The sequence below is a fragment of the Nothobranchius furzeri genome, chromosome 2 (genome assembly GCF_043380555.1).
Source record: "Nothobranchius furzeri strain GRZ-AD chromosome 2, NfurGRZ-RIMD1, whole genome shotgun sequence".
Lineage (NCBI taxonomy): Eukaryota > Metazoa > Chordata > Actinopteri > Cyprinodontiformes > Nothobranchiidae > Nothobranchius > Nothobranchius furzeri.
In genome coordinates, this window is record NC_091742.1 from 98,042,075 (window position 1) to 98,066,682 (window position 24,608).

The 24,608-nt window shown below is 45.0% G+C and overlaps 2 protein-coding genes across 2 annotated transcripts in view; one reads left to right on the top strand and one right to left on the bottom strand.

The window, feature by feature from the left end:
* The window catches only part of LOC129154097 (zinc finger protein 850), a 244,280-nt gene that overhangs the window by 170,757 nt on the left and 48,915 nt on the right, over positions 1-24,608 (top strand).
* On the bottom strand, positions 4,379-24,046 carry LOC129154102 (zinc finger protein 665-like). Its single transcript, XM_070548431.1, has 4 exons — positions 23,767-24,046; positions 23,511-23,623; positions 14,517-15,020; positions 4,379-8,266 (listed from the first exon to the last, which is right to left on the bottom strand). The coding sequence occupies exons 2-4, from the start codon at positions 23,518-23,520 to the stop codon at positions 6,327-6,329; spliced, it is 2,454 nt and encodes an 817-aa protein (XP_070404532.1). The 5' UTR covers positions 23,521-23,623; positions 23,767-24,046; the 3' UTR covers positions 4,379-6,326.

The following is a 24,608-nucleotide window of genomic DNA, read 5'->3' on the forward strand; positions in this document are numbered from 1 at the left end:
TGACATTTTGTCTGGATGCGGCAGCGAACGTTTTAATGCTCCTTGAGCGTGACATGTTTGTAAAAAACAACAATGGGAGTGCTTGTGACGTGTGTTTTGAGCCGGCACAGCCGGCTGCACGTCCTGGCCCCACCCTGGACCGCTCGGGGACTCTGCCGGAGAGGTTCCCTGAGGGGGGGAGAAAGCACCATGGCAACGTCGAACAGGAGGAGCTGGCGAACGGGGAACTGCCAGCTGCAGCGTCGGGAGGGAAAGATCTCCGTCAGGCTGTCCTCTTCTTCTTCCTCACCTGCTGACCGCCGGGTCGGGTGGGTTGTCCCGGCGGCGGAGCGGCTTGGTTGCCGGATCGCTGAGGCCACACTGGTCGAGGCGCTGAGCCCGAGGGAGCTGGTTGGACAGCTTGAGGCTTCGGGCGCTTTGGGATCCGAAACTGAGGCTGGGCTCGGGGTATCGCCTGAGGAAGGTTCGGCCGAGCCGGCAGTGCCGGTGAGGGCTTACGGGGAAGGCAGAGATGAAGGGCTTCATCCTCTTTCTTTTTGGCCTCACACCGTTGCTGCATCGATGCCAGGGCAGAGCCGAAAATGCCTTCAGGCACTATTGGCATGTCCAAAATGTCCTCCTTCTCTCTATCAGAGAGGTTGGTGAGGTTCAGCCATCGTGCACGTTCTTGAAGCACCATCATGCCCATAGCTTTCGCCGTAGCCTGGACCGCGCAGCGCTGCACCCGCAGGCAGATGTCGGTCAGTACGGTGATTTCCTCCCACACCTCCGGGTCCGGCTTCATATTCATGTCCTCACAGAGCTCGGCTTGGTACGCTGAGAGCATGGAGGAGACATTCAAAGCTCGGACCGAGATGGCGGCAGCCTTGTACGCCCTCTCGTTCAGCGCCGACTGGAAGCGGTCCGCCTTTGCAGGGAGAGCGGGAGGCCTGGAGGAAGTTGCCGAGAGTCGTGGGTGCAGGTGGGCTGCAACCAGCGGTTCCATCGGCGGCATTCAATTCAATTCAATTCAATTCAAAAATACTTTATTAATCCCAGAGGGAAATTGATTGCTGTAGTAGCTCAGGATAATAATAATAATAATCAAGTCGTCAAAGAGTTATTGTATATTACAATGGCTGTTGGCAGGAAGGATCTCCAGTAGCGGTCAGTGTTGCAGCGAAACTGAAGAAGCCTCTGACTGAAGACACTCTTCTGTTGTCGGACAGTCTTGTGAAGAGAATGCTCAGGGTTGTCCATCATTTTCTTGATTCTCTGGAGAGGGTTAGGGTGGCCCAGGGGCCGGCAGGCAAGGGTCCTTCCCCGACAGGCTAGCTTGGCGCGCTAGCCGCCAGCGAAGGCTCTTCAGGGTGAAGCAGGCACAGCTCTCACATGACCCGGGGACTTCCAATGCCAGCTGGGCGTGTTCCAGCCCGAGGCAGCTCGAGCAGACCTTGTGCGGGTCTTTGCTCGAGATTTTGTTCCCACAGGTACAGAGGCGAGCTCCTGCGCCATCGACTCCTCTGGTGGGAGGAGCGGCTTCCATGTTGGCTAACTGGTGTGTTAGCAAGAGAACAAACAGGTGCACTGGAGAGTGAAGCTGCTCGTTATGCCCCGAACCTATGGTGAAGGTCAGGACAGAAGGACGGTAAGTTAACGTTCGGCGAGGGAGAGAATATTAGCGGGCTCCGTCTGTGAACAGTTCAGCTAACTTACCTCAGAGATAAGCGACCACCGAAGCGAGAAGAGGTGATTGAATAGTGCGTGCGTTTGGACGCTTGCTACTTATAGTAGCAGGGGGACGCGTACGTCACGGTCACTGGCCAATCAGGATTGGCGTATTGAGATAAGTGCTTCTGAGGAATCCGCGGAGGGGCGTATCCCATAGTGAGACATCGATCGAATGTTAAGAAAGAGAACCCTCAGAACACGCCCTCTCAGCGTCAGAAAGCTTGGTCATGAAGTAAAGACATGTGATGGTTTTTCCCTTTACCCTGGATCCCTTCTGAATGAGGCTGGCTAACGTGCAAGATGACCTTCTGGTTTACTGAACACACATTAGGATTATCAACCATAATTATTATTATACCCAAGCATAATAAGTCATTCCAGTAATTAAAATACATTTATACTGAATCAAGAGATTATTTATGATGGTTGCAATAACAGTAATAAAGTCAAGAGATTATTAAAATCATTATTTAAAACAATTATTGTGAAACTTGAGGTGTCCTTCGTCTTGGGACGGAACAGCAGCAGATAAAGATGGTTTCAGCAGACATCACGGCTCCTGGCGGGTTAATCTGTGGGGCAAAGTTACAGTCGACCCAGCTTGACCCAGCTGGGAAAATGTGACCTTTGTCACAAATTAGAGGCCATTCATGACGCTACACATGAGATAACACTCATTCATTCAGGACTGCAGATGTGAATTAGCTTCACGTTAAATCTGGTACAATGCATCAAATTTCAATATGTATGTTTAATATTGTACACGGTCCTTAAATAAACATTCATCACAACTGTAGCTACATTCCTACCAGCATTATAAAGATCAATAAGCCACATAAATGGTAATAACATGTGAAAGTTAAACATTTCATGACATAAACTTAACTAATAAAATTCTGCACTGATATAAATTTCTATTTTCAGCTAAATTAATATTTACTGTAAGCATAAATAATGCTGGAATGAAGCTGAATCATTTAGTAAATAGTTGAGTGTTCAAATAAAAACAAGTGTGATTGTAATTTGTCCATCGTGTCACCAGCTACAGAAACTTCTGGGACACCTGACCAACCAGGTGGATTTTCTGTGTGACGTTTCCATAACGTTATAAAAGCTGATGCAGATGATCAGATGATCTCCTCCGGGTCGTTCCGCTCTCCCGTCACGGTTCGCTCCGTTTCTGTCTGTGACGCTGCAAAGCCGGTTTCCCTCTAATAGCGATTTTTGGAGTAACGTGAATTACATCGTTGGAAAGCTCATTTTATGTCCTTTTTGAAACCGTTGGAATTGTTTTAATTCCATCAGTCATTCAGAAGTTATGACGCGGAGAATCTAGATGAGAAATAACGTGGTTCTTGTGTTTCTCTAGTTTCACTTCAGAAGAAGTCTCTCATGTTCACTTTTCTGTCTGATATGCTAACTCTGCTCCACACACACACACACACACACACACACACACACACACACACACACACACACACACACACACACACACACACACACACACACACACACACACACACACACACACACACACACACACACACACACACACACACACACACACACACACACACAGACTCAAATGTTAATGTAAACAAAAGCTCTGAGGTTAAAATCCATCCAGCTGACGTGATGCAGGCTGAATAAAAACTTACAGGTAGATGAACGCAGACTCCTGCAGACAGGCAACACATCGGTCTGTCGTCTACATGGCAGCGAGTTAGAGGGACAGCCAATCATACTTTAGCCTGACGTGGCAGAGCCAATCAGTGAGTGAGACTCTAAATGCAAATATTTTTTCTTCTGCCTAGTGGTATGCAAGCCCATTACAGCGGTACTTGGAAACAGTTCATATTTCACTTCCCAGATGATGGCTATCAGTGATTCGACAGCAGTTGCTGAACCTTACTTAAAAATCAAAACAAAACAAAAACATCGGACTGTGATTTGTATTGCTTAATTCATTCACAAGTGAATAAACCCACAGTTTTTATCAGTGATAATGGCAAAAAAATGCCTAAACCACAACTACATGAAAAAAATCAGAACAGGACAACCACACTGATGGATATAACTGGTTTTGACGTCACAGGGTTATTGATGTAACAGTGTAGGTGTTTGTTTAAACGGAGGGTCATCAATTTTATTTTACATTTTAGAGTGGTGAAGAATGACCTATTTGATCACACTCCTGTTATCTGTAACTTCCTGAGAACAGATGAAGGTCCAAAAATCTGTTGATTAGGTTACCCCGGTCAGCTGGTTCTGAAGAATTGTGTGTGTGGGTTTATCTGTAACTTCTGGCTGTGCCTTCCTAAATAAAAGGAGCTCCAAGGCTTTGCCTAAGGGTGAGAGCAAACTGACCTCCGTCTCTGGTGTGTATTTGATTTCTCTCACCCTTTGCAAAGTATTTGTTGTTGTTGGCAGGATTACAATTTACCAAATTATCAATCTAATCCCTCTGTGTGTGCTCTAAACTTTCTTTGAGGTAATATGGGGGTAATATAAAAATTACCCAACACGCACGATGCTGCGCTACTGAGAGAGGGTGTGAAGCCTCGTTCACACTGAATACAGAACGCATGCAGAAGTGCTAAGTGTCTGTGATTAATCGTCCACCAGCAGTGATTAGTTGTGTCATCAGAAATAAAGGGAATGTGGTTAATTTTCTTTTTTTTTTTTTTTTTTTTTTTTTTTAACGTGTCCTGTCTGGCTGTGAAGCAAGCAGAATTGATGTCTGAATGCTGGTAACAAGCCTTACAGTTTTACTCTCAGGTGGAGCATCAGAGCATCTGCTTTTAATGTCTCAGGTGGAGCATCAAAGAGTCTGCTTTTAATGTCGCACCTGATATTTAAAACTTTATTGTTATTGTTTTTGAATGCTTTGTAATTTCGACCAGACACGGAGACAGAGGTGAAAGAGAAAGGAAAAGAGAAAAGGTGGGGAGAGAGGGGGTTAGGTGGGGGGGGGATTCAACAAAAATAAACAATAATGAACAAGAGTCTGCTTCTAGACCTGCAAAATGAGACGAGAAAAAAGCAAAACATAACAAAAAAATGGGACACAACACCAATATAACAAAATCAAGCTATCACTGCGTCAACTTGATGAAGAAATATATAATCAATCATTGTTTAACTAAACAGTCACACGATAATATACCACAGTGCATTGAGTGCCCACCATAGTCTTAAGACATGTGTTGAACGTGCCCAAGCCCATACTTATGAGAGCACCATGTGAGCACCTGTGTGTGTACACGCGCTTGTTTATGTAAGGTTTATCTATAGGAGCGTCCAATAGAGAGTGTGAGGGACCACAGATCTGCCCCCCAAAGACGCGTAGGAGACGGGGGGGAGCTCCAAGTCCCAGAGATCCAGGCGCTGCCCCAGAACACAGGAACCCCAAGGAGCCCGCAACCAGAAAGGCCCCCGCCCCCCTCGAGAGGCACAGAGGATCGCCCCGGGGGGCCACAACCAGCAGCCGGCAGAGCCCCGGGAGATATCAGCGGCAAGTCCTCAGGCCTGCCCGCAGCCTCCCACCCCCTAGCCGGCCGGGTCCGGGACCCAGCGACCCGGGACCCAGGGGCGACCACCCCCGCCGGGGACCCAGCAGAGCCCAGGGACCCAGACCCCCCCAGGCCGCCACCGGGATTGATCAGGCAGATGCCAAAAATCTTAAACTCCCTGACCCGGGAGCCACGAACACTCAGGCAGACCAAGGCATCACACCCACACCAGGTGTGACAGGGGGGAGGGGAGACGAAGATCTATATCATCAAAGGAGGTCCCAGGAGAAGGGAGGAGTCAAAGGCCCCACCTGGGGGGGGGGGGGGAATGTGGTTAATTTTCATGCTGAGCTGTTTCTTGGAGTTCTATGACTCAATCATGGCAAAGTTTGAGTTAAAAAAGATAACCGGTTTATTACAATCTAGTCCATGTTAATACAAGTATCGGTACACCGGTGGAGAACCATGCAGCCCAAAAGTGGTTCTGTCTTTCCAGCATCTGTCCACTGCTTATAACTCTGTAACAACATCCCTAAAAACTCTGGTACAGGCACATTCCTAAGCCTGCTTAGAATAGCAAAATGCTATTATAGGAGAATGGAGTCTCCACAGAGCCGCCTTGTAATTTATGACTTCTTGACAACAGTCCCAGCTGTCTCTCCACAGCCTTTAAGGTGGGATTTCTTCTTAGGGGCTCCAAATGAATAAAGACACATTATTTTTAAGCTGCAGTTATTACAACATTGTATGCTATTATTTTACATACAGATAAATTGTTTAAAGCAGACGCCACCGGTATCTAACAGCTTTAAACTGCAGTGGGTTATGTACTACAACCATCATGTGTCTGTTATCTTGTCTGTTTCTTAAATACAGGAGGGTATAACAGTTTTTTCTTAATCTTTAAGTAATATTTTTTGAATTCAGAATTCATGAATGAACATAAATGTTTGGTTAAGGTCTGAGTTTAAAAAACAAAGGAGATTTGATAATGAAAATCAAAGAAGAGGTGGCTCAAGGGCCGATCAACGATGGTTGAGCAGAGGTACAAGACTAATATTAAGGTTGTAAAAAAACTAAATAGTACATTTGGAAGTACTGTTGTTAAATAAATCCCTCGAGCCTTGTGTGGATGCTCGTATGTCTCTTTAAATTTGTCTTTTGGCTAAATCTTTGTCCACACAGCTCACAGGCAAAAGGCTTCTCTCCTGTGTGGACTCTCATGTGTGTGTTTAAACTTGCCTTATGGGTACATCTGTATCCACAGAGCTCACAGGCAAAAGGCTTCTGCCCGGTGTGGACTCTCATGTGTCTGTTTAAACTTGCCTTACGGGTACATCTGTATCCACAGAGCTCACAGGCAAAAGGCTTCTGCCCGGTGTGGACTTTCATGTGCGTGTTTAAACTTGCCTTTTGGGTACATCTGTATCCACACAGCTCACAGGCAAAAGGCTTCTGCCCGGTGTGGACTCTCATGTGTATGTTTAAACTTGCCTTACAGGTACATCTGTATCCACAGAGCTCACAGGCAAAAGGCTTCTGCCCGGTGTGGACTTTCATGTGCATGTTTAAACTTGCCTTATGGGTACATCTGTATCCACAGAGCTCACAGGCAAAAGGCTTCTGCCCGGTGTGGACTCTCATGTGTCTGTTTAAACTTGCCTTACGGGTACATCTGTATCCACAGAGCTCACAGGCAAAAGGCTTCTGCCCGGTGTGGACTTTCATGTGCGTGTTTAAACTTGCCTTTTGGGTACATCTGTATCCACACAGCTCACAGGCAAAAGGCTTCTGCCCGGTGTGGACTCTCATGTGTATGTTTAAACTTGCCTTACAGGTACATCTGTATCCACAGAGCTCACAGGCAAAAGGCTTCTGCCCGGTGTGGACTTTCATGTGCGTGTTTAAACTTGCCTTATGGGTACATCTGTATCCACAGAGCTCACAGGCAAAAGGCTTCTGCCCGGTGTGGACTCTCAAATGTGTGTTTAAACTTGCCTTTTGGGTACATCTGTATCCACACAGCTCACAGGCAAAAGGCTTCTGCCCGGTGTGGACTCTCATGTGTGTGTTTAAATTTGCCTTTTGTGTACATCTGTATCCACAGAGCTCACAGGCAAAAGGCTTCTCTCCTGTGTGGACTCTCATGTGTGTGTTTAAACTTGCCTTTAGGGTACATCTGTATCCACAGAGCTCACAGGCAAAAGGCTTCTCTCCTGTGTGGACTCTCATGTGTGTGTTTAAATTTGCCTTATGGGTACATCTGTATCCACAGAGCTCACAGGCAAAAGGCTTCTCTCCTGTGTGGACTCTCATGTGTGTGTTTAAACTTGCCTTTTTGGTACATCTGTATCCACACAGCTCACAGGACAAAGGCTTCTGCCCAGTGTGGACTCTCATGTGTGTGTTTAAACTTGCCTTTTTGGTACATCTGTATCCACAGAGCTCACAGGCAAAAGGCTTCTGCCCGGTGTGGGCTTTCATATGACGGGTTAAACTGGACTTTTGGCTAAATCTTTTTCCACAGTCATCACAACTAAATGATTTTGGTTCTTTCTGGACTTTTCTACATGAGCCTCCATGTTGCTTCTCTTTCACACATTTTGTATTAACCGAACACTCTGAAGACCTTACTGCTGAATGACTTGTCACTCTCACATGTTCCTGAAGAGACCACTGGTGGAGGAACCGTGTACCACACACAGGGCAGCTAAATGATTTGTTGACGGTCCTAATATCTGACTCCGAAGACTTGTTCTCATTACAGCCATGATCTCCGTTTCCAGTTTCAGGCCCAGAGTCTGAACGCTCAGAATCTAGATTCACATCATCTTCATCTTCTCGACTAACTTCAATCTCTGAAGAATCGGATGTCTTTTCTTTAGGGTCCAGATCTAGGTTCTTGCTAGTTTCTGCTCCTCCACCAACTTTTGCTGTCATCTGCCCAGCCAAGCTGCTGGTTGGGACACCTCCGTCTTTCATTTGATGGTTGTGGAAATGTAAGAGCAGAGGTTTCTCATCCGTTTCTTCTCTCTTCCTTGAAACTGCAGTGAACCAAGCAGAAATATATAAAAGAAAAATATTCAGTAAAAAGAGAAGACAAAAGACCTAGGGGTGTTTTTGCAATCAGTAATATACATAACAAATGTTGGTAAACACATTACTATTTATGGTAATGCATTACTTTAACAAATAACTGAATCTAAAGAGTTGCTTTTAAGTCCAGACATCACTATGCGATTGGTAGAAGGAAAAAAATGCTATCTGCAAATTCTGATTTACGCCTCTCAGAGCCGGTCAAACCAGCCGTCCGTCGCTGCTACTGTGGAGCCTAGAGACACCCTGACAGCAGCATCACGTCGGCCTCTCCCTTCCCTAACACTGTAGACGCGCAGGGGCAAAAATGTAAACAAACATATCTAGGGCTGCAGCTATCGAATATTTTTGTAATCGAGTACTCTATCGAATCTTTTTTTGTGTTTGTAAACCATTATATCATATATTGATGAGCCAAGATGGCGCCGAGTATGGCTGCCTCGTCGCGAGCTCCACCAAGTTCCAACATTACACGCTCCATACTGTACATTAATGCCACTGTTTTGCACATACCAACCTCTGTACATTTTATATCTCTTATCTTACTTTATTCATTTGTATACTTAGATTAGCCATTTTTATATTTTACTTGTTTTTACATTACTGTATTTTTGCACAACTCTGTTGCTGTGAAGCTCGCACACAAGAATTTCACTCGCATGTACTGTACCAGTGTACCTGCACATGTGACGTGACAATAAAAGTGATTTGATTTGATTCCAAATAGCATGTTATAATTATGAAAGACCTCTTAAAATGAGCAAGCAATTGCCAGTTATTCTTCAAGTTTTATTCAAAATTAGTTTGCATAACTTCAGCACTTCAACTTTACTTCACAGTAAACAAATGCCTGTGCAAAAAATAAGTTAACAACCTGAGCCGATTTTCCCCTCGTGCGAGTGAGAATCTGCTAGCCTGCAAGCCAGACAAAAACTAGGAGGATAACGCTGCGAGCGGCTGCGGCCCAAACAGAACCAGAACCGCTCACGGCGCAAACAGCTCGCCGGCTGTTTCCCTTTTAACACACGTCCGTTTTAATTTCTACACTTTTTTTCTCACACTAACAAGGATTGCCAAAAGCATGTTTGCTGTGGTTTTGTCAAATTATACTGATCACAAAACATTTATTTACTTTCTTTCGTTTTCCTCCGCCACTCATAAATACCCGTGTCCTCCTGCAGAAACCCCGAGGGACAACAGACATCATAGTCCGACGTGTTGTGTAAAAACTGCTATTTTTTAGCACATTTTAAGTTCGACGTGTTGCTACCAGATGTACGGTGTGAGCTGAAACTGAGTGCTACAAACGAAAAAGTCGCACAGTGTCCGCAGAATATATAGAAATACAGGCTAAATGCATTATCTTGTAGAGGCTCCGAGTCCGCCTGCAGAAGTGACATTTACAGGTGCTGCAGCACGGAGGATGTGGTGTTGTGGTAGGCTAAATCCATTTTACAGTATTTACACTGGACTACGTTTTCCGCCTTACGACGTGAAAAATGGTCCCACACCTTTGACATTTTCTGTCTTTTTCGCACTCCACCGGGTCCAAGTTGTTAAGAGAAAGTTAAGTTATATTCGCTACTCGCGTGTGCATTCAGTCCAGTGGGCATGTGCGTCACTTATTTCGGTCCGGGTGAAACATGACCCCGGGCGATTGCAAAGCCATGAATTAATTAAACATGAATTAAACGAATCCTCGAGGCAGAGAAATTGACTCGAGGATTTTTTGTACTCGAATTATTCGAGGTACTCGAGGAATCGTTTCAGCTCTAAACATATCTGCCAAATCTTTACTCCGTGAGAGTGCTGTAAAGTTTGTATCCTACAACGAAATCACGGCGCGGAGCATCAACACTCGTCTGTAACCCATAAAATAATAATGAGCATCATGCTTCTAGATCAGCAGCTTGTGATGACAGTTAGTTCTGCTCACTGGGTCAGCTGACCTTAATCCACAAGATGGCTCATATGGCACTAGAATTCCAGATAAAGAGCTAGAAGTAAGGCCAATAAAACATTTGTAGGCCAGAACCAAAATCTTAACTGGGATCCAATGCAGAGAGGCAACAACTGGAGTGATATGATCAAATCGACCAGTGCCAGTTTAAAGACGGGTTGCAGCATTTTTAACTAGCTGCAGCCTAGCAATACACCCATGATCAAGATTAGGGCTGCACGATATTCGATAACAGTGCTTAATATTGCGATATCGATATTACTCACGATAAATGAACAAATACTAAAGTATGCAGTGTTGATGTCGTCTGGCATGTGACGTCTGCTCTGGGTTCAAAGCAAACAAAAACTAATGCATGAATTCCATTACAACATAACATTTTTATTGCAAAAATATGCAGCTGCGCCTGCTACTGTATTATCAGCTGCACCTGCTACTGTATTAGCAGCTGCACCTGCTACTGTATTAGCAGCTGCACCTGCTACTGTATTAGCAGCTGCACCTGCTACTGTATTAGCAGCTGCACCTGCTACTGTATTAGCAGCTGCACCTGCTACTGTATTAGAAGCTGCACCTGCTACTGTATTAGCAGCTGCACCTGCTACTGTACTAGCAGCTGCACCTGCTACTGTATTAGCAGCTGCACCTGCTACTGTATTAGCAGCTGCACCTGCTACTGTACTAGCAGCTGCACCTGCCACTGTATTAGCAGCTGCACCTGCTACTGTATTAGCAGCTGCACCTGCTACTGTACTAGCAGCTGCACCTGCCACTGTATTAGCAGCTGCACCTGCTACTGTATTAGCAGCTGCACCTGCTACTGTATTAGCAGCTGCACCTGCTACTGTATTAGCAGCTGCACCTGCTACTGTATTAGAAGCTGCACCTGCTACTGTATTAGCAGCTGCACCTGCTACTGTACTAGCAGCTGCACCTGCTACTGTATTAGCAGCTGCACCTGCTACTGTACTAGCAGCTGCACCTGCTACTGTATTAGCAGCAAAACAACAAACTGCATGCATGCAGTTTCTCAGTGACTTTAAAACATCACCTCCACCATAAAACTTTTTCTGATGCTCCAAATACAGAAATACATCCCTTACCAGGTTTTTGAATAAATAAAAAAAATCAGAAAATAAGTTTAAATGTTAAATAATAGTTAACATCACTTAAACGCAACAGCAAATTCTCTCATTGCTACTGAACATTTTCTCCACTTATGTGGTTATGATATAAGGCTGTTGCTGTAATTGGGAAGTGAACTGTGCTGGGCCAAACTAGGAGAATACTAAGATTTTCTGAGGGAAAGAGAAAAACAATTGTCTACCTTTCAGAAGAGGAACTGGCAAAAAAACTACATGGAAAATATGTGAAAACGTTTGTTTTTAACCCCAAATTGAACAAGTTTACCTAGATCTTAAAAAGCAGCTCAGATGATGAAACTGCAACTATGATTCTGATAACAAGCTAACAACTTGAACTAGCTCCTCTTAAGATAACCGGCTAGCAGAGCTTCTGACTGACAGTTTATGTGCAGCAGCAAATCAACTATCCTGATTAACAAGGTTATAAAAGCTCATAAAGGAAAAATCACTTTGATGTGTGGGAGAACTTTTCCAGGCCCTCTTTAGCAGGGTGGGACTGGGAGGAGAGTGCTGTAGCCTTTTAGCTGGAAGCTAACCGGAGCCTGGGGCTAACATCACCACCCGGTGGAACACTAGCGACATGAAGGTGGGTTGGTTCACCGGCACGTGTCTGAGTCAGCCCGGTTATTATCAGCTGCTTAACGACACCGAGCGGACTCACGTTCACGTTTGAAAGCAGCGCTGATTCCAGAAACCTCAGCACAAAGTGCGTTCGTTAATCTGAGCCAGCATGACGAACAAGGGAACGGCGCTGCTAACTCAGTTCGGGTGTTGCTTTCCATCCTAAAGGTCTATGTAGGGGGCGGGCGTATTACGTGAACGGACCCATCTGATTGGCTGCATCTCAGAAGGGCTACATTTGATTGGTCAAATAATACTTCCGCGTAAAAAACAGAACTGGTTTACAAAAAGTTGATGTATGACACGGATGGAAATGTTGAACCAAGCATTTATCGCCGTTTTTGACGTGCTTTGCGATGGGCCTATCCCACGTCCTGTTATCCCGATGACGATAATTTTTCGATATATTGTGCAGCCCTAATCCACACTCAAGTAAAGACTATTGCAGTAGTCTAAACAAAATGCATTAAATGCATGAATAAGCTTCTCAAAACAATTCCTCATCAAAAAGGACATAAAGATTCTTTAGGTGAAAAAAATATACTTGAACCACATTATTGACTTGAACATCAAATTTAAGTTGAGAATCATTCTTAACACCCAAATTAGACACAACATCCTTTGCATCATATGAGACTGAGTAACTACAGGAGCACCACTTGGTGCAAACATAATCATTTCCATCTTAGACTAATTAATCCGGAGAAAATTACAACCCATCCACAATTATTAACCTCACGAAGACAACTCAGAGCTAAATCCTTAGCTTTAACAGGAGCATAGACCTGACAGTCATCAGCATAAAGATGGAAGTCAAGCTCATATTTCCAAAAGATGGCCCCAAGAGGGAGCAAATATAAATTGAAAAGCAGAGGACTAAGTACAGAGCCCTGTGGGACCCCATATTTCAGGGGAGCATCAATTGAGCTGAAGCTACCAATCTTAACAGTCATATACCTGTCAGCCAGGTAGGAACTCATCCAGAAGAGCACTGAACCAGAGACCAAAAAAATTCTCCAGTCGATTGAGAAGTATAACATGATCAAGAGTATCAAAAGCAGCGGTCAGATCAAAGAGTAATAAAACGACTGTCACCCACATCAGTATATTGGTAAATATCATTGAACACTCTCACAAGCGCAGTTTCCGTACTATGCTTTGCTCTAAAAGCTGATTGAAAAACTTCTTAAATTTGTTATTATCTAAATGGTCTGACAATAGCTTAAAACATTGACGGATAAAAATTGATTGGGACCGGATTTTTTCAGACCCTGCTGGGGTCACTCAGTGACGCGCCCATTGACAACCCAACTCTGGTAATTGGCAGCTCCATAGTCAGAAACATGGCAGAGACTCCAGCAACCATAGTCAAATGTTTACCTGGGGCCAGAGCGGGCGACATTAAATCCTACCTGAAACTGCTGGCTAAGGATAAGCGTAAATGCAGTAAGACTGCTAATTACGCTGGTGGTAACATACCTGCAAACTCGGGGTGTGGAAAAAGGTGACAACTACAATGCCCCCCTCCCGTCTGTGGGGTTTGTAGTGACCTGCTCTGGCATTTACATACTTCTTGTTGGAATAATTCAAATAAACTCATCAACATGATTTTTTGCAAAATGCAAACTATTTTCTACCATGACGTTTAGACAGTCTCTGCTCAGAGAAACGAAAAAATATGCCTGACAAAAATGATTAGGGATCATCATATATTTTTAAACATTTTTATGAGACTAATTCACACTCATGTTACAGCCCCCTGTATTTGGGCTGATGAGTTTATCTCCCTCTGTTCATCCTGTGAGGTGAACCCCATGATCCAGCTAAACTCCCCCACCAGAGGGAGCCATTATCTGGAACCCTTTGGCCTGCTGCTGCTCCCCACAGGGCAGCTGGTGCACATCAGCTGATTAAGAGGTCTGCACAAACAGTTGAAAAGCCAGACTGAGAGGAGCTGGAGAGAGAAGCGCAGTGAATCGAGAGGTTTTGAAGGTTTTGATTACTTTATTTGTTCTTGTTTTCTTTTTGTTTGGTTATCCTATTCGGATAAACAGGAGGGATTATGTTATGTTTATTATTAACTGAATGTATCATTCTATGTCTAAAAGCGCACACGCACGCACGCACACACGCACGCACACGCACACGCACACGCACACACACACACACACACACACACACACCAGAAGCAGAGTATGGGTGGGATGAGGCTGGCCCATACTCTGGAACAGCAGCTGCTATGTGTTGACTCTCATGTGATTTGTTTGTTTACATTTGTAGTAAACCTTTCTCCAGTCATCAGGACTAAATGATTTAGGTTTCTTCTGGACTTTCCTGCACGAGTCTACATGTTGCTTCACTCTAACACATTTCTTATGAACCAAACAGCCTGAAGACCTGACTGCTGGATGACTCGTCTCCCTCACGTGTCTCTGGAGAGACCACTTGTGAAGAACTTGTTGACAGACTTACCATCTGACTCAGAAGACCTGCTCTCATTCCAGTCATCATCTTCATCTCCAGTTTCAGACCCAGAGTCTGACAGCTCAGAGTCCAGATTCACATCATCATCATCATCATCATCATCATCTCCACTAACTTCAGTCTCTGAAGAACCAGATGTTTGTTCATGAGGGTTCAGATCTGGGTTCCTGCTAGTTCCTGCTCCTCCACCAGTTTCTGCTGCCATCTGGTCAGCTGAGCTGCTGGTTGGAACATCTCTGTCTTCTATTTGCTGCTGATGAAGCTGTGAGACCAGAGGTTTCTCTTCATCATCCTCACTCTTTATAGAAGCAGCAGTAACAGGAGACCCGACAGCTTCAGTCTCCTCCTTCAAACAGAGATGCTCTCCCTCCAGACTGGTCCAGAGCTCCTCCTGTTCCTCCTTTATGTGGAGGTGTTCTGGGTCCTGCTGGTCCACACCAGCACTCTGTTCTTCAGGAGCTTCTTCTTTAACCAGCACCAGCTGTGGAACATCTGTAGGAAACACAGACACATGATGTTACAGACCACCATACCTTTATATTTACACCATGAGTGATACTGGCTACATGATGTGGGGGAAAAGGAACAAGAACATGAACTTCATTTAGATAAAAACAGATTTCTACTTTAGGAACAATAAAAACTTCCATCACAATCAGCGTGTTTGTTTCTGACCAGAACTTCTAAGCCTCCTACTCACAACCCAAGCTTTAGATCTGAAGCTGATGTGAGGAGAAACGTCTCCAAGATCAAATCAGCAACTATTCAGTCAAAAGGAAAATGAATAAACACTTAGATGTAGCTGCTGTCAGTAACAACCTTTCACTTTGAAGCTCTCAGCAGGCTAGAGCACTACAAAGCAAAGGAATCTTACTAGTTAGCATTTTGGGAGATTTATTATTATTATTATTATTAGTAGTGGTAGTGGGTTACTTAGTGACTGAGCAGTGGGCGGAGCCTGTCGTTTTCTACTCATTGTATTATTTTTCAGCGTTTTATTGTGATTCCTTTCGTGACCTCGGTCTGGGACACGTGCTGTATGAATAAACTTGGTTCTTCTTCCACCACAGAGAAAGGCTGCTCTTCCAGCATCATGAACTTCCTTATGGTCCGGTTATTAGCCGAGCCTTCTGACGCTCATACAGACGGGTGTTGGTGAGCGTAGCTGCGTCTGACTGGGAGGTGTTTATCTCTGCAGCCATCCCTGGAAACTCACCTCACTCCACCCAGACTTTGTTCTTTACGTCGTATTAAACCAGCTGTGATCAGCTTCCCCAGGAGCTGGAGCTTTTCACTGCAGGACTCAAAGCTTACATCACTCTCGCAGACGGAGTTAAAGTTAGGCGGACATGTTGTTTTACATTGTTGCTGCTGTCCTGCACAGCATGAAGGAAAAGGGGAAGAAGCCCAAGTGCTGCACACAGGGTTCACACAGGTGTTGCTGGTATGATCAGAACATCCCAAACTAACACCAACGTAGATACACAATAAACAACTTGTATTAAGTACTGATGAGCTATCTGCAGGGGAACAGGACCAGCTGGCATCCTCACACCAAAAGGAGGAACGGGTGTCTTTTATAAACCAGCCAGGCACTAACTGGTGTGTTTCCATTACCGAAACTTCCCAGTATGACCGTCTCCACTTCACCGGAGCCAGCCGAACCGGTCGTTTTCCTAGTGCAACGTTAAAATCATGGTTGTTACAGTTTTATTTAGTCGTGTTCACTTGTTATCGAATCTTCCTCTCATCATCAACCATCTAAAACCTCACTCTTCATTGTAGCACCTGCCTGCAGCTCAGCAGGTCTGCTGCTCCCTGTCTCACCCTCAGCAGGTCTGGTGCTCCCTGTCTCACCCTCAGCAGGTCTGGTGCTCCCTGTCTCACCCTCAGCAGGTCTGGCTCTCCCTGTCTCACCCTCAGCAGGTCTGGTGCTGCCTGTCTCACCCTCAGCAGGTCTGGCTCTCCCTGTCTCACCCTCAGCAGGTCTGGTGCTCCCTGTCTCACCCTCAGCAGGTCTGGCTCTCCCTGTCTCACCCTCAGCAGGTCTGGTGCTCCCTGTCTCACCCTCAGCAGGTCTGGCTCTCCCTGTCTCACCCTCAGCAGGTCTGGTGCTGCCTGTCTCACCCTCAGCAGGTCTGGCTCTCCCTGTCTCACCCTCAGCAGGTCTGGCTCTCCCTGTCTCACCCTCAGCAGGTCTGGTGCTCCCTGTCTCACCCTCAGCAGGTCTGGTGCTCCCTGTCTCACCCTCAGCAGGTCTGGTGCTGCCTGTCTCACCTTCTTCATCATTTTCCTGCTGAAGTTCCTCTGGTCTCTTATATGAAAAGAGTGACATCAATAAGGTATAAAAAATAAAATGTGATGAGAATGTCACAAACAAGCAACAATCACACTTACAAATTCCATTTTTATGTGGAGAGTCTACTTTTTTATTTATTTCGTGTCAAATGGTTTTTGTCTGTTACTGTCGAATCGTGTCAAGTTCACCATTTTTTGTTGACTAGCAGTGTTGTTTAATGTTTAATGCAGCCTAGCAAGATGTTTACGTTAGTCAGCCAGTCTAGCGTTTGACCAGAAATACAATTATCCTCTTGGACTAAATTATTACCAACTCACATTTCCTTTCTTTCTTTTTTTGCCCGTGAGAAGAACTCGCAGAGCTGCTGTCATCCCGGCTCTGACTCCCGCTTCACTCAGCCAGCCTTACTGCCTGAGGGGAGGGGCTGTGTCAGTGAGAAGTCTGCGGTGTCTTTCAAAATAAAAGCTCGCAAGTCAAGTATTTCAAAATCAATTTTTTTCTTCTCCATGTTATTGGGGAGGACAAATGTGCGTTTGTCCAATATTGGAGGGGACATGTCCCATCAGTCCACCCCCCCCACCCCCACCCCCCCGCGTCTGTCGGTGCATGCGTCTGTCGGTGTTGGTTAAAAATCTGGCCGCGGCATTTTGAACCTTCTGCAGTTTGCTTAAGGCTGAAGCATCAATCCCAATAAGGACAGAATTTGCGTAATCCAGACGTGAAGTAATAAAAGCATGAATGACTGACTCAGGATCCGGGCGTTTGAGGATTGACTTAAGACGAGTGATGCGGCAGAGTTGGAAAAAGCAGGACTTGACAGTAGCGTTGACTTGTGAAGACATTGAAAGGTCAGAGTCCAGTTTCACACCTAGGCTAGTGGCACATGATTTGAGATTGAGTGGGAGAGTTGAGACATCTAAAGCACCATTCGTGTTAGTGGGGCTAAAAAGTATGGCATCTGATTTGCTGTCATTTAACCGTAGGTAGTTTTGAGAAAGCCAGGATCTGACCTGGGAGAGGCATTCTGACATTATAGAAAATGAGTGCTGTTGGTTGATTTGAAGGTAGATCTGGCAATCATCTGCATAAAAATGGTAGTTAACCCCGAGACTTGCTAAAATCTTATCTAGTGGTATTATGTAAATTGAAAAGAGGAGAGGACCCAGGATGGAGCCCTGTGGTACACCCCATGGAAGTGGGACATTGGGAGAAGAGCAGTCTCCAACATGAACACTAAAACACCGACCATTAAGGTAAACCAGCCTGAGTAAGGTACCATTCGAGGGCAGTACCGGTCACACCCACCCAAAATTCAAGTCTGTGAAGTAGGATGGTGAGGTCTACAGTGTCGAATGCTGCGGTCAGGTCGAGTAAGAGTAACTGCACATGGGAGCCAGAGTCAGTCAGAATCAAGATGTCATTGAGTACCCTAATGTGTGCAGATTCTGCTGTAATTACATCTAAAACCTGATTAGAATGGGTCAAGAAGCCCACTGTCATCTAGGTGAGAAGTAAGCTGCGTGAGAGCCAGTTTCTCAACTACTTTTGAGATGAATGGAAGTTTTGAGATTGGGCGATAATTGACACAGTCAGACTGGTCAAGGCCTGGTTTCTTTAATAGTGGCTGAACAACTGCATTTTTAAAAGCAGCTGGAAACACACCAGAGGAGAAGCTGGAATTGACAATATCCAAAACAGCAGGGGCCACCGCTGGAAGGACATTGCGCAGCAGTCTTGGGGTAAGGCTGTCCTCTGGAGAGCCTGAGGGCTTCATAGCCAAGATTAGATCAACTAGGGAAGAGAGAGTCACATGAGCAAAGCAAGAGAATGAGTGTGTACAGTGAGGTTCCACACAGGTAACCCAGCCTGAGTAAGAGAAACCGGATCTAACATCCTGGATTTTATGCAGGAAAAAGTTTTGAAACTCATTGCAAAGAGCCCCTGTAGAGGGAGAAGAGTTGGGAGATTCTCTAAGGGATAGTACAGAGGTGAGGACACTGTACAGTTTCTTCTGGTCGTTTTTATGCCTAGTGATTATATTTGCAAAATATCTGTTTCTAGCTGTGCGGATAGCTTTCTGATAGCGGGTCAAAGAATCCTTGAATAATTGGTAGGAGATTTGCAGCTTGTCCTTCCGCCACCGGCGTTCGCAGAACCTACATTGGCGTCTTAGGGCACGAGTCTCCTCATTGAGCCAAGGGTCTGCCACAGTTTTTTTATGTCTGGATTTTAGAGGAGCGACTGCATTTAAAACAGTTGAGCAGGTAGAGTTGAAAGAGGTCACCAGCTCCTCAACTCCTACACAGGCGGAATCAGGTTGGGAAGTGGATAGAGTCGCAGCTAGGCTAGATGCTAATAGATTGGTGGTGAAAGGGGAAATTAAACTTGTAAGGTGTTGATTATGTTGCCTTTTGGATGGAGGTGTCAAGCCACAGATATTAAAAATAAGAGGAGAATGATCAGAGATACATGCAGAGTCAACAATCAGTTCAGAGATACAGATCCCAAATGACAAAACCAAGTCTAAAATGTGCGATCCTGAATGGGTGGGTGACTGGACCTGTTGCTGGAGACCAAAACAATCTAAAATGTCTAAAAAGTCACCAACAAGAGGTTTGTCAGGGCAGCAAACATGTATATTAAAATCACCAAGAATAATCCCACGGTCATATTTTGGATGAAAGTCTGTTAAAAGATCAGAAAATTCCGATAAAAAGTTTGAATTGTACTTAGGTGGGCGATAGCAGAGAATAAACAGCAGTGAAGGACTAAAGTCCACCTCAAAAGCCATAAACTCAAAGCTGGCTGGAGTCACTGGTATAGTAAGTTTTTTAGGATGGAAAGAGGATCTGAACATGGTTAGTAATCCACCACCACGACCAGTGAGCCAGGGCTCGTTCAGAACCTGTCAGTCTGAAGAACAGAGCTCTGACAGAGCAGCTGACTCACCAGGAAGAACCCAGGTCTCGTTCATGCAGAACAATGTCACCTCATGCTGGAAAAAATAATACCTTAAAATGAGGGTTTCATTCCCAATTGACTGGGCATTTAGGAGAGCTACCCTGAAGATCGGTGGAAGACCTGAATCAGCTGACCGGGGTGACTGGGCCGCTTGGGCCAACGTAGAATAGCAAAGGTTAGCTTGGTTGACGACCCGGTGCATCCACGGGTTGGTGGTTGAGGCATTCCGGCGACCAGATTCCCCAAAGAATCTTCGACAGAGCGATGGAATGCGGAAGGTCCGATGATCTCCATGTATCAACTCTGGTGACAGGTGAGGTTTACATCCCATGCACGAACAGCCGGAGGAGGCTCTGAGCCGCACTTTGGAACCCCCGCGTTTGCCACGTCTGCGGGACCGCCGTAAACAGCGAGGCCAAGGACCGTCTTAGATCCAAACAGCGGTGATAGGCAAATCCAAGTTTATGCCGAAGTTCAAGAAGGGTGAGGCGATCATAGCGAAAATTTGAGCTACTATCCACCAAAGAGCAACACAGGAAAATAAAAAGCAAAAACAACAATAGGGAGAGCAGACGGCAGGCCGTGGACGGCGCCATCTTGACAGGCATCTTATTAAAATGCCTTCTGGACGCCTCCCTGGTAAGGTTTTCCAGGCACGTCCAACCGGTAGGATACCTAAAGGGAGACCCAGGGAGGGACTACGTCTCTTGCCTGGCCAGGGAACACCTTTAATCATAGATCCACTAGGATAAATACTATAAAGTTTATCTCTCGCCAAATAGAATATTTACTAAGCAATCACAATGTAACCATAGACACATTGCTTTGTGTGTGTGTGTGCGTGTGTGTGTGTGTGCTTTGTCTTCTCGATCCCCAGTGAGTCATGGTGGATGGCTGCTTATACTGAGCCAGGATCCTCTGGAGGTTTCTTCCTGTTAAAAGGGAGTTTTCCTCTCCACTGTCGCTATATGCTTGCTTAGTATGAGGATTGCTGTAAAGGATGCAATTTGCTGGGTTCCTTATATTGGAAACATTTTTTTCTGATTGGCTTAATGAACTGACCTGAATTGGAATGTTTATTATGTGAAGTGCCTTGAGACGACTCTTGTCGTGATTTGGCGCTTTATAAATAAACTTGAATTGAATTGTGTTTGTGCGCACCGCGGGAGCGAGCAATGAGCATGTGCATTTTTGCAGCTTGCAGTGTTGCCAACTTAGCGACTTTGTGACCATTTCTAACGACTTTTCAGACCACCTTAACGACTTTTTTTTTTTTCAAAATAGTGCCTAGCGACTAATCTGGCAACATTTCTGACCCCCCTCAGCTACTTTCTTTCTTCTACTAAAAGATTCAAACTATTAGTTACGTGAGTTAAAAACATGTTTCATGTATCGCCAAAATGTATTTTGAGAAAAGAAATGAACATGCATGTAAATTGTTACTATGGTAATTTGAAGGACGAAGAAAGAAAATATTGTAAAAGCTATAGCTGTGAGAATAAGAGATGAGAATTTTATTTAGCTGTAAACAATAATTGCATTATTGTAGTGCAGGCTAGGTTTTTGTCGTTTTTTTTTTCGTAAACGACTCCACATTTAAGTCCAGCTGGTATCTTGTCTTTTGGGTGCACTAGTCTGTTTCTAACTGTTGTGTATGGTTTTGTTGGTGTGTTTATGTTGTATTTTTTCATTGTTAACCAGTGATAACCCTACCATCCATCAGAGGCATAGCCAGTGTAAACCAGTGATAACCCTACCATACATCAGAGGCATAGCCAGTGTAAACCAGTGACAACCCTACCATACATCAGAGGCATAACAGAAAAAACAAGAGGCCTTCGCAGCGCTTTCGCTGCTCGGGCCTAATAAGAGCAACAATGAAAAAACACAACATAAACACACCAACAAAACCATACACAACAGTTAGAAACAGACTAATGCACCCAAAAGACAAGATACCAGCTGGAATTAAATGTGGAGTCGTTTACGAAATCCCATGCAAACTCTGCAATAAAACATACATAGGAGAAACCGGACGCCAACTCAACACACGAACAATAGAACATAGAAAGGAGTGCGAGAAAGAGGCAAATCGAAAACACACAAGAGCAGCAAAAGAAGAAGCAGAAAGTACAATAAAGAAGTCAGCCGTAACAGATCACTGCATAAGAGAAAACCATATATACAGAGCTCATTGTTTTTCACCCCAACAGCAGGAATGCGGATCGTTATGTTGATCTTGGGCCTCTTTCTCCTTACTCAAAACCAGTTGTGACCAGTTTGGGGGTGAAACTTGATGCTGGACTAAAATTTGATGCCCAAATCAACTCTGTGATCCGGTCCAGTTTCTTTCACCTGAGACGCCTTGCAAAAATCAAGCCCATGCTGTCAAGAGCCCACCTGGAGCGGGTACTCCATGCTTTTGTAATTTCTAGGCTTGATTACTGCAGCTCTCTATATGCAGGGTTGCGTCAGTCATCACTGCGTCGCCTACAGGTTGTGCAGAACAGTGCAGCCAGGTTCCTGACTGGGACAAGGAAACGGGACCACATCAGTCCGGTTCTGGCTTCCCTGCACTGGCTTCCTGTCTGCTATCGTTCACAATTCAGACTCCTCGTCTTTGTTTATCATTTCTTCCAGGGTGGTGCTCCCCCCTATCTAGCCACGCTCCTGAACAGACATTCCCCATCACGCGCTCTGCGCTCCTCTGACCAAGGCCTGCTCGTTGACCCTCGTTCTAGGTGTCGTACTCGCGGGGACCGGGCTTTCTCAGTCCTAGCACAGTCACTCTGGAACCAGTTGCCACCCTCAGTTAGGCTGTCCCCATCTCTGCCAGTCTTTAAGAGTCGCCTAAAAACACACCTCCTCCACTTGGCGTTCCCTGAACAATTTGGCCCTCTTTTATGTTGATTTTATCTCACAGTTTTCATTGGTTCGCTTTTTCCCTTGTTTTACACATTTGTCTTCTACTAGAATGTTTCACCTTTTTTGTAAATTGTAATCTGTAATTTGAACTGCTTTTATTTTCTGATTTATTCACTTTAATTAACTTTGTACTGTACCATGTTCAGCGCCTTGGGCTTCCTGACAGGGTTGCGGAAGGCGCTTTATAAATAAAGCTTTGATTGATTGATTGATATAATGGACTGGGACAACACAAGGATCATAAACACAGAACAACAAAAATACAAAAGATGGATAAAAGAAGCAATCGAGATAAGGAGACGTGGATGTGGGACCATGAACAGGGACGATGGAGTGTACACGTTGGACCACGCATGGGACTGCATCGTCGGAGAGGGCAGAGCGGGCCGTAGAGGGCGACAACTTCCTCTACTGCCCGCGGATAAACGGAGAAGGAAGTGACGCGCCACCATCAGCGTCAGCCTGAGGAAGTCTGCAGCCGCTGGCAAAACGTAGCGACAAAACAGGTAACAAAACCGTTTCTGTGTTCTAATTGTTCAACTATATGTCTATTGCAGCTGCAGTATTTTTTGTTCTATTTTCATATATCTATATAAAATTACAAATCTGGTGCAACTGTGTTCTTTTGCTCATTCTTTGGATCCAGCTATTCCATTTCCCACTCACTGGTAATTTGTAAGGTAATCCTGTTGGACCTAGAGTCTGGCCTATTTATTATTATTTTTTGAATAAGTGGTAACTTAATCTGACGCCAGGGTTACAACAGACTGACAATATATTCATTCATCCACCAGTACCTGTGTCCATAATGTCCAGGTCCAGGTGGTGAAGAACACACGATGAATCCGTCCCAGCTGATGGATGATCCTGAAGTGGTAGCAGGTTTTCTTTAGCCGTGTTTAGCTAACAGCTGCAATAGAAACAAAGCAGGAGAGCTGATTAAGATGCTGCTTCAGAACAACGCAGGAGATTAAAGATCCAACGCTTTGGTTCTGGCCAAAGGAACAGCAGCAGATCCAGAGGGCAGGAAGTCTAGAGAAAAGCTTTTCTCACCCACAACCTGATTCTGGAGCTCCGATTGTCACGAAGACCGCAGAATAGCTTCTCTGCTTCTGGAAAGAACTCCACCAAGTTGTTGAGGAGGAGAAGAAAGTTTCCACAGCCTGGTGAGAAGATTTCTGCAGCAGCAGCAGTTAGTCGCTTTAGCTGATCAACTCTCCCAGAGACTGAAGTGGAGACGTTTTTACTGCAGAGCCTCAAATCTTCTCCTCACACACCACAACAACAAGCTAGCTCTGTTAGCAGCTTCCGGTTTCTGCTTCTTCCGGTGGTCCGTGACCAGCGTAAAGGTGCACTAGCGCCACCTGCTGGAGCAGAATAAAACACACCTGGCTCTCATACATAAATGACACTTCTGGAAATAGATGGACGTGACTTTAGGCTCCCTTTGTAGTGGTCACACATTATAGCGTGACGACTGCAAATTAATTCTGACCAGTAAGATGTGATGATTTCTGATGATTCCATATAAATATGAAATATAAACCTGATTGATCTTTGAATGTTTAATCAGAAGATTCTAGTTACTTTTACTTGTTCAGGGATCATGAACACATGTTGTATTAATTCAGACAGAGTCAGGTATATAGTTAAAAAGGAATTTTATTTTTTCTAAACTAATGATTATACATGACAAGATATGAATAATGAGCAAAAAAAAGCAGCAGCACAGAAATGTGAGCTCACCACAACTACACTGAGAAAGTCAGAGGAGGACAGAAATATCCAGCTAACATGGACCCAGCAGCCAGGTCCAGGTGGAAAGATCAGAACCGGACCAGACCGGTCCACCTGAGGCCAGCAGCAGCTTCCAAGCTACCACCAGGCAATTCTAG

Excerpts from the sequence above, each read along its gene's own strand:
- LOC129154102 (XM_070548431.1), bottom strand. Across the intron at positions 8,267-14,516 it reads CAGGTCTTCTGAGTCAGATG|TTTCAAGGAAGAGAGAAGAA; the intron begins GTAAGTCTGTCA and ends GGTTCACTGCAG.